We start from the raw sequence: 16,317 nt of genomic DNA on the forward strand, positions 1-16,317 counted from the left end.
CCCCCCCCCCCCCCTTTTTAAGGCAAAGAAAACATTGCATGAATGAAAAAACAACAACAACAATAAAAAACCCCACCATAAAATCTTGTAAGCCAAATGCCACATATATTTTGAAATTGTTATGGAGTCAAAGCTATTTGTGTACAATTAGCAAGCCACACAATCTAATTGCAGGTTTAAAAAATCCTCATGCAGAATTTTAACTTTTAGAAGCTCTTGCCAGTGAAATTCCACCCTTCCTGTTTTCAGAAAGATAGTCCTAATTTTGTTTTCTAACTAAATGAACTGCTGATTCAGCAGGCATTTCCAGCTCCATCATTAATATCAGGTCATTTACATTTTCAGTTTCTGCCTGAAACTGAAAAAAAGGCAAAAAACATCAAGAAAGCTGAAAACTAATAAAAAACTATGTGTAAATAAACTCACCCCCATCCCGTAGTGCTGAGCACTTTCCTGTTTGGACAGGAATTAAAAGTGTCACTTCTATTATATAAAGTATCATATTAAATAAGACAGCACTTACCTCCACTTAGTATAATGACAGCTATAAATATTGCCAGGTCACTGTCATCTAATTCCAGTGCATTGAACTTCACAGCAAACTCAAACTTGGGCTCCATAAAGTCACAAAAAGGTTTTCTCAGGCTCTTCAGGAACTCCCGTGTCATGAATCCTTGTCCATCAGATATAAGAACTCCATCTTTATTCATCAGAGAAGCCAGGAGAGTATATATGATCTCATGGACCCCATATTTCAGGAGAGTTACTTGATCATTCAGGTCAAGATTCACAAAACCTGGAATGTTCTTGGCAAATTCTGTAATCTCCTGCACTGCCTCCACAGAACGAAACTGACATCGCTGGAAAATGCGAATTGCTACCTCTTTGTTCTCCTCCTGCAGCGGTGACACATGCTTGCACTTGATCTGATCTTCTCCCATCATTAAAGAGTTCATGTCATAAATAACAAATGGCTAAAAATAAAAGGAAAAGACAATTTACTTTCAAACGTCCTTTCTATGAACATTTGACTCCTGAGAAACTGAAGCAGCATACAGAGGTATAACTCATCAGAAAACACTTAGAAATCTATGAGGAATGCATCAAGGGTAGTCGACCCAAAAGGGTTAAATCTTCATAAACCTATTAAAGCAAATAGCCTCACAATGTTAAAATGATTTACAGAAAGGACAAGTAGTTCCTAAGGACTTCTCACATGTTCCGTGAATCCACATTCTGAAAATAGGACTTTGGCTGATACTTTTTTTAATAATTAGGGGATGGGGGTAAGAACAGTATTTTAAAATATCCATGAATTTTGCCTTTTTTTGTTTTTGTTTTGTTTTTGTTGTTGTTTTACAGAAGTTCTGTAATACCAGAATTCAAAGTTTGGAATGCTTATTAATAAAAGATTAAAATGTTACTCTTTTTACCTTAATTTTACTGGCTTCTATAAAACGGAATCTAGTAAATGTACAGTGACATGTTTGCAATTCTGCTGATATAACTTCTTTTTTGTAGAAAGACAGAGGTATATCCACATTTTGATTATTTCACATACTGGCATGTTCTTTTCAAGTTCTGTCCTTCTAGAAAGTGCTGCAAGTAGTATCAACTTTATGGTATCAATTATCTGATAAATTTAACTTTTGCTGTTAATTCCTTTAAAAATAACAAAGTTAAGATATATTTAAACTCAAACAACTTGTCAATGGGAAAGAAAACACAAATAACATGATACAAACTACAGCAGCAAAACTCAGAACACAAGAGTGAGTCTGACTGTGAAATAAAGTCAACTGGAATAAATCAATTTTGAAAGCAAATTAGAAAAAGTAGTGCCAGGAAAACTTTCGTTAGGATCTGGAAACAATCTGCTTCAGAAAATGCAGAAGCAGCTCCTGGTTTTAAAGTGGTTAAGTGAGGATTTCTTGAATTTATCTGAAGAATCTTTTCCTTAGAGGATAAATGACTAAACAGTTCATTGCTGCACTGAACAAATATCCACTGATATTAATAGGTTTGTTAACACACTTGATTAATTAATTAAAATACAAGGGATTATACACCAACAATTGGACTAGAGAAATGCATTTTTTAATTTAAGATCCTTTATGATTAGAGATTCTAATGCCTTATTAATATGGGTGATCATTCTTGTGATTTTATATTCACTATAAGCTACAGAACAGCTTCAAAAATAACCCAAGCCTTCCTATACATAGTCAGCGGTCCTATCCCACAGAACCAGCTTCTGGAAACTCCTAAAATTCTATTCCTATTTGATTAAACCAGTTTTGAAGTCTATTCGGTGCTACGTTATTACGGAATTTTTAAAACTGGGAATAGCTACTTTCTTTAGAGTCTGGTGGTGCCTTCTGAAGAGGATATCGCCCACAGATGTTTATCGCTACCCACCAGCACCCATAGTTCCGCAGATGGAGATTGTGTTTGGTCATCTGTTTCAGGCTAAGTCGAACACAAAGCTCCGACCTGCTATCCCTAGGAAGAAAGGGCGGGATGACAGCTGACGGTTTTGTCTTTAACTGATACAGCTGCTCGGAAAGCAGAGGTCTATCTGTGAACTGAAATAATAGTATCCGCACAAGAGGATTTCAGCTTTCAAAATGGTTTAGTTAAACCAATATTCTGCTGCTTACAAGACCAATGGAACTAGTGCTGTCACTTTCACAGTAACCACAGGCAAACATAGCTCCAGACCATGAGATTCACTTAAATAGAGTGTGAGGTATGACACTATGTTTCCACTTGCACTAGGATTTCAGTGTGAAGCTGAAAAAATAAACACATTGCACTGAGAAAAGCCAGGAGGATAAGGTATTTTTCAAGATGTAACGCTATTTTGGCAGCAGAAAAAACATTTTATACATATCTGTACATCTGTATATGCATGCATATGCACAACAGTGGAATAACAAGACTATAGAGGAGGCTTTTAAAATGCACGTTTTAGAACCAGTAGGTCATTCCTTTCTTTTCTTTCTAGAAAATCTCAAGTGGGAACACCAAGTACAAGAAAAAGTCATCTATTCTGTGCAAGTACATGTATGTGTTTTTAGAAAGACTACACTATGCCACCAGCTTACTGACATTAGAAGATAAAAATCACGAAAGAGTTAAAATAGCTAAAGAAAATTTTAACATAAAGATTCAGATGAACTTTGTGAGTAGAATCTTACGTCAAATGAGCACTGTATATCCCAGAAGAGGATAAGTTAGTCAGTTTTGACACACACACTTAGCATATCCAATAATTTTCAGTTAATGCAGATGATATAGCCATTAAAAAATAACATAAATTTAAGCTATGCCCATAGTAAACAGCTTGATGATCCAGAGTACAAAGTCCATTACAGTTCAAATAACATAAAAGTTGTAACCATTAAATACTGAGCGTCACTCTTTCAGTGTTATTTTCTTAAAAAGACTTGAAAATTCGCAGCAATGAAAAGCTGAATTCTGTGTCTATTGTTTTATTGCTATATTCTAATCTGGCAAAGTTTTAAAACTTTCAGTAAAAAGGTAGAACGTCATTGATGGCATACTATATGCTTACTGCATGAGTATTGCATTAGTGTAACTTTCAGATGTGACCAAGTTACGTAAGCCCAGACATTCGTTAAGTGCCCAGCACAGCAGAGCAGCAAACCACACGCCAACTTCATAGAACCTTACAGAATAAAAGTAGGATTTGTGGATGCACTTGGGACCTCAGAAACAAACTTCCCAGATTTCTAAACACACGTCTGGAAAAACGGAAGATGAGAGCACTGTAGGTAACCCTGCCCAAACTTCTGTTACGTTCCAGAGTGTGCACAGTGGGCAGCTGCAGAAAAAAGGAGCAGGCCTCCTGGTCACATTTTTAGGATGAAGAGGAGTAAACAAGATATATAATTACACAGCCCACTTCTAGTCTGTTTCCCAATGCAAGTACATAGTTATTAAGAACACACTCACAAAAAACTAAATTGCTGTATTAATTCTTTCCCAGTAACCTATGTTTCTGATATAGAGGGGGAACTGCAGAAAGACTTGGAAAAAGCAATGTCCCTCAGGTGGACTTCGTGTATCAGCTTTCTGCAGAATAAACAAACTGTGCTAGTTCAAACTTTACATACTCCATGATGAAAAGTTACTCAAATTGTAAGTGTCCACCGTATCTGAAGTTTTTATGTGAGGGGTACAACAATATTAGGGACAATATTTAAATTATGATTTTAACTGCCTTTAAAGAAAGCAAGCCTAAAAACCCTCCAAATTCTTTCCTGTCTTTGAAATTATTAAAGAAAATAAAATACAGTCTCTGTTATGATCCTGACAATACAATTTCTGCCGATCATTCTAGAAAATATATCAAATTAAGAGGTTTTAGTTTTGGAAACCTGTTTTGCTCTTTAGGTATTAAAATTTAAAACCTACCATAATTATCAGATCTTATTTATCCTCCTTCCCACTGATACAGAAGGTTGTTATGTATTGCCAGTGAAGTTTTCAAAGCAACCCACAAATACACATATCTCTATTCCTTACTTTTAAAAGTTTGTCTTGCACATTCTCCTAAAATTCAAATTGCACCAACAGAGGATACTGATCTGATCGAAGATAAAGCAGTTAAATGCAGGAAGTAGTCAGAGCATCGTAAGAATAAGTATCATAGTTAAGGCTAGCGATGGTGTTGGTACTGGGAATCATTTGACACTTATGAAAAAGAATATTCCTGGGGGTACAGCTAGTACTGATAATATGCTACGATAATGTGCTATGATACGGATGCTTGAATAGTATAGCAACCAATTCCCGACAGCTAGATAGCCACCTTAAACAGATAGTGTGGAAGATAACCTTTGGTGAAGGAGAAGGAAAACGGGAAGAGTGGATCAGAGAATACAAAAAGGTTAAGATGACCTTCAAATTCTTGTACTGGTTTCAAGCATTTTATTAGGTGAACTTGGAGTTTTTTCAAATAATGTTTACTTATCCTATCTAAAAACATTTCCTGTGTTTCAGACACAGCTTGAAATATGTAACTGCCAACATCAATTTTTTAAAAATTTTTTTTAAAAGATGTGTTGTCAATGTGGTAAATCATTTACTCAAAAGAAAGAAAAAAAAACAACCAGAGGGAACTAACTGATTTGTCTGTCGTCTTTCCTGTCAAGATCGCCCTCGCCTTGGCTTTTGTCAGAGGGAAGGACTTTATGTATGAGTCATACAAATGCTTGGCAAGTGCTCGTAGATCAGCAGATTCAGGGTTTAACTGGTCGATGTCGCTGGAAATCTCTGCCAAGAGCTTCTCCTTCTCCGCTTGTGGCATTCGCCCAAACCTGATGGCTGAAGAAGATGACAAGCAATTACTATAGCTATAGTTGCACCTGAAAAAGCATATCTGAATAGCTTTTTATGGCACCTTTTGTAATGAGCTCTTCAATTTTTTATTAAAACAGTACTTAGGCAAGTAAGAGAAAGATTATTTTCTCCAGTAACATAGGTAAAACAGCTGAAGCGCTTTGAAGAAATGTAAACAAACAAATCTCAAAGAGGAAATAATTTATGTTCCCAAACAGTAAGATTACAATATCTTGCTTGGAAATGCAAAACTGTTGTCAGCTCACCTGACAGAGTTGGTGAAAACCACTGATTCTACCTCCAATCTAAATAGAATGTAAAGAATCTTTAAGATATTAAAATTCTGTTGGCTTAGGGTAGGAACCACCGTTCAGCCTTGTATTGTTTTGGGCAAATCACCATATGGATCTCAGACCTTCATTTGTTTAGAAACAAAACACTCACGTGCCTTGCAGGAATAAATTCCTAAATAGTTCAGCAGAACTTAATGTAGCAATTGCTATAACATGTTACCAAAAGAATTAAGGAATGAGAAAGAAGGTTGTGCAGGGAATAAAAAAGCCAGAAAATGCTGAGTTCTTCACGGTAACTCTATGCGCATGCAGTATTGAAAGAACAGGAAATGATTCTGCCTAGTCATATGATCTCACAACTGCTCCATACCAACGTAAGGCAGGCTGTAAACCTCCTACTTTTACACCTATGTACTTATTATCCAAGACACTATTTATTCGTATGGCGACTGACTTGGAAAATATTTCAAATGAGCCATCAAGATCAAGACTGATTTATCATACGGCATTTCAATAAACAGAATTTATTTTATTTTACAAAACCAAAACAGAACAAAAGAGGATCAAAACAAAAAACTGAAGGAAGAAATAAAGGTTTGCATTTTGGCCTTAGGAGGAAATAGAAATATTATAAATATTTTTTCAGCGGTTAGTGTCTTCCCTGGATAAAGTAAAAGTGCTGTTAAGATCATACACATGAATGATTATACTAGGGACATTTATTTTGGAAACAACCAGCCACTTCAGGACTATGAGGGTGCTTGCAGTGTGCTGATGGACAAAAATGACACTTTTTTTCAATAATAAATAATTGTGTCAAAAACATATAAACCCCATTTGTCATATATTACATTTATTGATCAGTTCTCTTATTTCACGGCTGTAGAAACAAGGTTGGTTATTTTTATAACTGTACTACATTTCTCTTTCAGCAAACTTAGTCTCCGAATGATGCATGCTGTATATTTCATATTTGCTTGGGTATTCTTAGAGTTAACATGTCAGAATAAAAATCATCTTGAAAGGACACCTAGATCTGTAGGTACAAATTAACATTTTTTTTTCCCCTGAAAATGTCTGTTGCTTATAATTTTTCATACGGGAAATTTTGAATAATTGCCAACTGATACTTGTTGTGGATCATATATACCATGCCTTTTTCTTTTCCTTCTTTCTCACGGGGAACACTACGTATTCTTAATCAGCTACTAACAGTTTTCAGGGAGACATCACTGCCAGCCCTCCTTATTTCTGGGAGCAAAACATTTAAAGAAAAATTACTAACTTCATACTAGTTTATATGACATGCTACAATGGCTCAAAGAGACTGACACCTTCTGTAAAGAAGTAACGTGAATGGATGAACATATGGTAATGTTAGTGATGTATAAAAAATTGGTATCAAACAAAAAGAGAGTTCATATTTGTACTTAGTGTAACCTAAATAAAAAGATGAACAAATTCAGCATCACTACAAAGGAATTAATTCAGCTACATAAGCTTCCATGACCACTGTGAATCAAGACCATTTTGATATTTTCATTTTGCAGTTAAAATGGATTCTCTCATTGGATTCTCACTACAAATTCTTATTTGTAGTTACCACAAATCCTTTGAGGTTTTTTTTAAAAACTTGCATGGATGTTGATAATATTAAACCCATGATACTAATATCTGCATTTTAGACATTCTTGAAGATGTAAAATGAATGAAGTATGAAGTATTTAATGAAGTAAATAGAGTGAAAACTCACTGAGAATATTTTATAGCATTTACAGATTTTTTTTTTTATACTTAAGGACCGATTCAATAAAAAGACTCAAACTGTCATCAACATAATAAAGCTAAAATATATTATTACATACATATTGTAAGAAGTTGTTACAGGGGCAGCAAGAATAACTAAAATGTAGGGTCAAGAAGGCGTTAAAATAATAATATAGCTAATAAAAGTGTTAAAGGTTAATTAAAAGTCCGTGTTGAACAGTGTGGCTAGACATTTGTTAAATTCGTATTTTCATTAAAAGCTATTACGCTCTTCACTAAACCTGGTTTCAGATTTAATGTTAATTTAATATTAAATTTGTGACATTCATAGGATTATGTTTTATGATTAACTTGTCCACTTTTCAAATGTGCATTTTGCAATAGCTTTATCAATAGAAAAAATCTTGTGATACTTTGATGCTTCTGATTGGGTTCTTGCCAACAAAGTCAACTCTTCCTCACCATCTTTTTTTGAGGAAGAATTTGCAAACTGAAGACATAAGTGAATTCTAGCAAGACTTCTCAGACTATTACAGTGGACCTTTTAATCTGGAAAGAAAGCAAGGCAAATATTAGCCTCATATGAAGGACTGTTAATAAAAAAGGGAGATCAGGGTTGCCCATGTCTATAAAATGTTGATCGCTTCCAGAAATATATGGAGTGCAAAAAAAGACAACCTGAAGACTTCTTAACACATAGTAAGAAATACTTAGGAACTCTAAGGAACGTGTCCTTTGAGAGATTTCGCAATCGTATCAGGAACTAGGTGCTTTGGACCAGAAAAATGTTTTGTTATGATAAATCCTACTTGTAAATGATTTTGATATTTTATATGGAATACATTTATAACATTATATAGAATACCTTTATAATATGTTTACAATAAATTATGTATCCCTCACAGCCTGATGTGAATTCTGTAAGCTCGTTCTGTAAGTATACTAACTCTAAGTATTACGGAAACGGAGCTTGACTGAACAGCAGTACGAAACATGATTCTTTTGTGGGCCTATTCTTGAGAGGGATTTTGCAGAAGCAATTTTCTAATCTAGAATGTCACTGGCATAAGACTCCCTTTCATCAAGGTTATTTTTACAAACAAGGGATTAAAAAAAAAAAAAAAAAGGACAGTATATTGCTTCCCCTTCCTATGTTTTAATATTAACTTAGCTCTAAAATAGTTTATACACTTCCCCCAGGCATTAAAAACAACAGTAATTTATTTTATTTTTTTCCATCCCCCCCCCCCCCCCCCACCACATTTTTTTTTTTTTTTCCCCCCCCCCCCCCCCCCCAATCAAGTATCTACTGGAACATTCTTAGCTGGTATATACACTGTGGTATAGCATTATGACACTGATTACTGAAATAGAATTGTTTAATGTAGAGGTTTTATTGAAAAGATCAGGGATTTTTAAAAGAGAGATTGTTTTGTCATTAGACAATAACTGACTAAGCTGTATAATTGTATTTTTTTAAAGAACAGAAATGAGGCTGGTAACAAACATCTTGCTAGAAATCCATACATGGATGAACAGACTAGTGCCTGTATTTTTCAAGTAAGTTTGCCAGAATTGAGGGGGATAGTTTCTTTTTTAAAACTTAGGGCAGTTTTCCACATAACTATCTATCTACTGTTGCACTGATACTGTCAGTATAAAATAGGCTTACTTTTAGTTTTGAGTATAAAATGACAGCGTAGTATGTATACTATGTTTTCTAAATACGCCCCTTATCCTATACCCTGATTCCTGCACATAGTCTCGTCTCCTGTCCAAAAGTCTCTTGGAAAGTAAATTAGAGTATTCGTGCTAGCAATTTTGTATTGCTAAACAACATATTGTTGATAGTTCTCTGTTAAAAGTTTACAATAACACTGGTGTAGAATTTATAATAAATGATAACTTACAATGTGTTTATTTTTTTAATGGAAAATAAGGTTGACTAAGGGTGTTCCAGAATCACATTTCTGGTGTGCTTATCTATCCCCAACAAAGGATACCAAATTACCTTTGCAAAGTAGGCATGTGTTATAAGCTTCTAATAATTTTATATTAGTGCTTCTAACATAAAATTACTTCCATTAATTTACAGATTGCATTGAAGTTCATCACGCTGTTAATATTTCATTTACTGTTAACAGTTCTAGAGTAGATGCCTTCTTTAACTTAACATTTATTTTTATTTTGCTTGTGATGGTGATACTTATTTTCCTGAAAAGTGCTTTGAGATATCTGCATGAAAAGTGCTATAAAACCCAAATACTGTTTATTACTTTGCTATTTGTTTCAGTACTCTTCCTTGTTGGAATCATATTTAAGTTTTTTTTCCCCATGTGTTTAAGAATTCGTATAATTTTTATATATACTGTCAAAACCCACTGTGAACATTAATGTTAAATCAGAGCATTGTCTTCACTGTGCTAAATTTTATGAATGCAAGCACCCTTATGTACAATCTGTTTTGGAGTTAAAGCCCAAAGACACGGAGGAAGACTATATCAAATGATGCATGATTAAAGCTGCATAGAAATTTGCTATATATTTTTAAGGAATATTTGGCATAGGTTTGGCATGGGGCCTCATGATGCTAACTTTTCTACGAAGATCAGATTCCCGGTTTCCTTTTTAAAAAAAGATTATTTAAAATTCCTTTTGTGTAAATGAAAAAGGAAAAAAAAACCATAAACAACAAAAGAAATAAGTACTACTGCCTAAGTTAACATTGAATTATATAGCAAGTCTGTTAAAATGCCGAGATTACTTTGAAAGAAAATTAGCACATATGTGGTTATATGGTAAACTAGGTTATAAACACTAACTTCTGTTCTTGAATGCTTGCATGCTGCGTTCAGAATTGAGTTAGATATAACAAAGCTTACTCATAGCACAGAAAGCTATTACATCAATGTCAAATCAGTCCAAACTACCCATTGTTATCAAAGAATGCACTAGCTGATTAGCTAATCAAAGCGGTATAGCGGGGGTTATCTCTTACTGGCCTAAAACACCCCTCCTTGGTTTAACAGCCCACTTGAGCAGGATTGCCAGCTATCGGATCACATGTCTATCAGTTCAGCAAAACAGCCACTAATATTAGCAGAGTTTGCATTTAGCAGATAGGACCAAGTCTTCTTCTAAATACATGAATTGACTTCACTAAGAATGGAAATCAGATCTTACTGGTTTCTGTACTATATAAATCCTTAGGGTGTATCTTGTTGCCCGCCATCACAATATCAGACTTTTACATAAAATAATTCGGTAATAATGAAATCTGTCAGGAATCTCATAATATTTTCTCGTATTTAGTGTGTGAAAACTGTGCCTGGGGTAAAGTTTGTTATGCATCTTTATTTTTGTATGGATTGTATATTTATTAGCAATCTATCATTTCCACATGTTTGTTTCTTTCTAAATGTGTGTTTGTAGGATAGATTAATCGCAGTGGATCTTTCATGATCCACTTTTAAACACTGTCCCTATTTCATGAAAATATGTGTCTTGGAAGATTTCTGATGTAATTCATGAATTATGAGAATAAAGTTTCCTAAACAAAAGGTGATCAGGACTCAAATGTACATTTTAAATATAGCAATTCGTTAACAACATAAAGTTACAAAAGTTCTGAACCAAACATTACTAGCTTATAATTTGATAGGCAAAAGGATAGTTTTAAAATATTTTAAATGTTTAGAATATATTTGATAAATATTGTATTAATTGCAGCAGATTCTGTTCAATGTTTATTAGCATTGCAGGCAAAATTTGGGGCAAAATTCAATTTTGTGGTACTAGCCTAGTCGTTTCCTTTTGGAGAAGTCATTGTCGTTGCCATTTTCAGGGGACTGAGACAAAAGTCAGGGAGAGGTCAAGCACCAGGAGGTTTACGGAAGGAATTTGGAAAGTGGGATTTTGGGTAAGAGGAGAAGTAGAAGGCATTGATGATACTTACAGAGGTTAGGGTGGAAAAAGGAGAGTTCACAGGGTGGATAAGAGTTCACAGCATTTCTGGTGGTTGAGGAAAATTTCAAGGATGGGTGGCACGATCTTCTCCCTTTCCTGCTTCTTTCTCCACCTCCCTCCTGTGACCCTGACCTCATCTTCTGTTTCCCTGGACCACTTATCCTCCTTGCTACTCTATCTTCTCTCTCCTCCATCTACCCTCACAGCAGGCCCCGCTTCCTTATCTCCTGGGAGCCTGGGAAGTGGATCAAGGCAGGATCTGTACGATGGGAAGGGCAGGGACAAGCCAGTGAGCTGGCACAAGACATCTGGAACTATGGTGCTCTGCTCATGCTGCAAGGGTGGAAGGGGTTCAGATGGCAATTTCTTTCACAGTAATAGAAGATTGTGCAAGTTTGGGCACGTGCCTGCAGCTGGAACTTATGATCTCTCTCTTTCCTTTGGCAGTTATTTCTTTTACTTGTATTTACAGTATTCTCCAAATGTCAGTGATATAAAACCAACAGTGAATATAGTAAGACACTACATGCTACATTATATTATTTGCCTTTGTGTGGAAAAACTAAAATATTTATCCTTATGCCACATTTTATGGCTTGGAGAAGTCACTACGATTGCTTATAGACTATTCTGTAGAGCACTCTACTCTTCTGACTGTCTAGATTATTTTTGAGCATAAATGAGTCCCCAAATAGACTATTAACACAGTTTCTTACACTAGAAAACACAAGATAGAGCCAGGGCAGATACCTCTCTGAGTTTACTGGAGGTATGTGCCCAGATTGAGCAATTCACTGCTCCCAGAACTGATAATAAAGACATATTGCCATGTGTGCTCTTTTCCCCATTACAGTAGTTGGCTTATATATAGTAGAAGAGAAAAAAAAAAATCAATGAAATTTCTAAAATAAAAGAACCAAGCTTCTGCTTAGTGGTACTTCAGAATACAATCTGAGCAACTGCTCAGGGTTGCTAAGGGTTAAACACAGACAGATGTTAAAGCTAGAGAAGGAAAGGAAAACAATATTCAAAGCATGAGAACACTACTGTCTTTTTTAACCTTCAGCCAAGTGGTATGTAGCATTTATACGTGAAAAAATGTGGCTGTAGCTGCTAAGTGTCTCCTTGCATTCCCCGTTTTTGTAAGTACCCCATTCATTTTGCAATAATATATCTATGCAAAGACGGTCATAGATTGGAACCCTCAGGCACAAATAATCCACATTCTGATTCCAAGCATTTCAAATTCAGGTAATTTCACTACCCAAACGGATGAACTTTAATCTGTAGATGTAACATAAAAATGTGTCTCAGTGTCATTGACAACATCCAATGTTGCATTTCTGCATGCTTCTTTATACAGGCCTGTGTCTTCAAAGACGAAATGTAGTTCTTTTTTATAGATTTTTTTGTTTATAAAAGATGGAGGAATTAGGGTGTTGTATCATGAAATGTAACGTAACCAGAGTGGGCAAAAAAGGCAAATGTAGAAGCCAACACTTGAATACAAACACTGCTAACTCCCTGTTAGGTGAACTTGTGGTGAGAGCAAATGAAAGCGTTCCTTCAAGCCCTGGGACAAATGGCTTTGCCCTTTCTCCCTCCTCTCTATGCCTCCCCCTGACTCCCATAACCATGGCTCCTGCTGGTGCCACAGCTTCTGCCTTGGCAGTGGCTGAACAGGAAAAAATGGCAGGTGAAATGTTAATTTTGAAAATATTGCTTGGGCCCTTTATGTTACTAAACCAGAGAGAACGGTCTTGGCCTTCCTCTTCTTGATAGAACTGCACATGGTTCCCATTGACATAATTGGAAGCTGTGTTGCTAGGTTATGAGAGAATTTGGCATGCACCTTGAAAATAATAATAATAAAACCTCCTGAATTACAAATACCCACAGTAGCGTTTCAAAATTAGATTTACTTTTAAGCGTTACTGTTGCATCCCAGGAACTTGAAAACCATATTTTCTATTAGCAAAACATTTCCCATACCAATTTACATTCACTGCAAGTATTAACTTTGCAAACCACAGTTAAGCTTTCCTCTTGGGGACAGTACACTCATTTTTTATATTGAAAATAATGAAAGTTCTAAAAAAACCACAGAGAAATTATTTTCCCAGTCATGTTTGCAATTCTTTACCCTTAGAATTACATAAGTCTCTATGTTATGACATTTAATTCCTGTTTTTACTCAACTTTGCCAAAGCAAGGCAGCAAAGAATCTTCATTATGTCCTTCTGTCCAAACATTCGCAAGTAAGTATTTCCACATGAATCGATATGTTAATTTTAAAGTTCAGAGGGACTTCCTTCTAAATTCTGTGCAGGAGAGCAGTATCATGATATGCTTAATGCTATCTGCTTACCTACTGTAAAGAAGGCAATCACAGAACCATACACAATTCCAAACACCTTTGCAATCTAAGACTACAACATATTCAAAATGGAAACGCTGCTTACAGTTCACAGATGGGAGGGGATATTCACCTCTGGATGGTGGGGAGGTCAGACAGTGCGCGTTACACTGGAATCACAGCTACGCACACTATATGATGACAGGCTGACAGCTGAACGGGCATGTTAAGAAACACTACGCTCCCACTTACCACACATGGGAATCTATGCCCAGATGGGTATCCTAGGGAGGAGGAGGACATTTTTTTTTTAAAACAGTACAGGGTCTGGCCCATTCATTTAAAGTATGTTGTGTTCTAGTACGAGGAAGTGTTAAGTTAGTGATGCTCACACAGTCCTCGATAAGCGTCCTATGCATCAAATTCTAGTTGTTATTTTTCACAAAGTTTCAGTAAATTCGCTAGTCCATTTTTCATTATTAAATTAAGTTTTCCGCTTACAGGAAAGGGATATTGAGCTACAGTATGCAAAAGAGTCTTGTCAGAAAATAAGAAAATGAACTGAAAAATAACAATTACACTAGGAGCATGTTCAGGAAGAACAACCAACAGTGTAATGAGCAAGAAGGATGGAGAGTAAAACCAACTCATATGTTATATTATGTATTATATTGATAAGCGCAGATCTTTACCTATCTGATTTTTATATTTAAAGTAATCTCCAATCGTATACATAGTCTCCTAAACTCAGAGGCAATCTCTCTGATACGTGTTTCTAACCTGCCTAGTGTAAAGAAACAGAAGACTCCAGATGTTAAAGCAGCACATTCAGTAATCATATTAACATTTCATGTTATCTTTCAGATGAAACATTATTGTTTTAAAATATGCTGTGTGCACTTACCATTATGCGACATTCCAACGGCGAGGCATTTCTGAAATCTGCAGTATTGACATTTATTTCTGCTTTTCTTATGGATGCGGCAATTAAGATCACACCTGTCATAAATTAGCTTTAATCTGATTGTTCTTCGAAAAAAGCCCTGGAGTAAACAGAAAAACATGTAAAAGGATGCACGAAACTGCCAGTCTCACTCCTCTATACACACAAAGCACCTTTCTGTATACACACTGAACCTAACTTTGTTTTAGACAGTTTTCCAAAGGAAGCAAGGCTCATGTGATCATATTGTCTACTTATCAGTGTGCTCCTGTTCTGATCTTATTAGCCATTTTCAACCTGGTTTGACAGAGGGCTAAAAATCTCAAATAGCTGAGGAAGCTTATGGGGATCAATGGGGTTTAAAGGACACTAGGGACGTAAGTTGAGAGCTCTACAGACGTGCTGAGCATGAAGAACACTGTGCCAAAGGAAGCAAAGCTCCATTTGTTCCACTGCTCATCGGACAATTTGTTATAAAGTGAACACGAAATTTTCAAAATTTAAAGTTCACTACCAATGTAGGCAATTTTTTTATAAATCACAACAAACCAAAAATTCTGCCAGCAGCAGTTTGTTCTCAAGTAAATAAAAAAGGTTATGGGTTATATCTTTGTGTAAATTTTCTTTCCCAACTACGTATTCTTTTGTTCTATTTCAAATATTTGTTTTCCTTTTTGAGCCTGAGTGCTTAAAGATAATTTATATTTTTTCATCTATCCTATTTCTTTGTTTTTGCAAAGTGTTGAACAAATTTTGCAATATTTATTTCTGGGTTCTATTTTCTAGGTTGTTTTATTTTCTAGTTTATCTCCATTGTTTGGATATTACAAGTTTGCAAAGTACATTGGCACATGAAAAATCCAAAAACTTGGTGCTAAACTCATGGAAATTATTGCACAGAAGTCTTATGAAGTCTTATAAAGAGAGAAATCATTATGGAAATTCACAATTCTGCCTTTTTACAGTTTAAAGAAGCTTTCTCAGATCACTCATAATCAATTAATAAAGTTTATCCAAATTTATCATCATTCATTCATTGTAACAATTTTTCCTGACAGTGAATAATAACAATGAAAGCATAATGCCAACTCTTATTTATATAAATCACTGTAATTTAAGTAAATAACAGCATACTTATTGCTTTATGTGTGTTCCTAATTCAGTGCTACGAATTTTATTTAAGCTCTGCATTGGGTCTTTCCTATTAGTTATTTTCCTCAAGAAATTGAAAACAGAGAAAATGGGAATTTCACATTAAACTCTGTAATGTTTTTCTTTGAACTCAATGAATTATTATTAATGTCTTTCTCTGGCATTTCTTTTCTCATTCTTGAGGATGGTCAATTTTTACACCATTCATTTGTCCTTCATGTGTTATAAACACTAAGTATCACTGACATAAAAAAACCCAATGGTATGGAGTTTTAAAGCAGAAAGCTACATTCTATAATACCATTAGACTTTTCTGTAGTCACCTAGAAGTGTGTAAATTGGGTAAAGAAACTCTAATCAATCAGAATAAGAGAGTCTGAATTTTAAATTGCTCAGAGTATTGAGCTTTGGAGTTGGGCATGAGTCTGCTTTTGCTCTGTTCTATGAATTCAGATTCTGCAAGTGACCTCCAA

At 35.2% G+C, this 16,317-nt stretch overlaps 1 protein-coding gene across 1 annotated transcript in view; it reads right to left on the minus strand.

Annotated features, from left to right (window-relative positions):
- Window positions 1-16,317, minus strand: part of PPARG (peroxisome proliferator-activated receptor gamma) — a 27,030-nt gene that overhangs the window by 8,183 nt on the left and 2,530 nt on the right. Inside the window, exons 3-5 of the mRNA XM_009321994.1 lie at window positions 14,654-14,792; window positions 5,153-5,352; window positions 524-974 (exon numbers count right to left, since the gene is read on the minus strand). Of these exons, the coding sequence (XP_009320269.1) occupies window positions 524-974; window positions 5,153-5,352; window positions 14,654-14,792 (790 nt within the window). The remainder of the gene's footprint in view (window positions 1-523; window positions 975-5,152; window positions 5,353-14,653; window positions 14,793-16,317) is intronic.

Source organism: Pygoscelis adeliae, unplaced genomic scaffold (assembly GCF_000699105.1).
Source record: "Pygoscelis adeliae isolate BGI_AS28 unplaced genomic scaffold, ASM69910v1 Scaffold304, whole genome shotgun sequence".
NCBI classification, from domain to species: Eukaryota; Metazoa; Chordata; class Aves; order Sphenisciformes; family Spheniscidae; genus Pygoscelis; species Pygoscelis adeliae.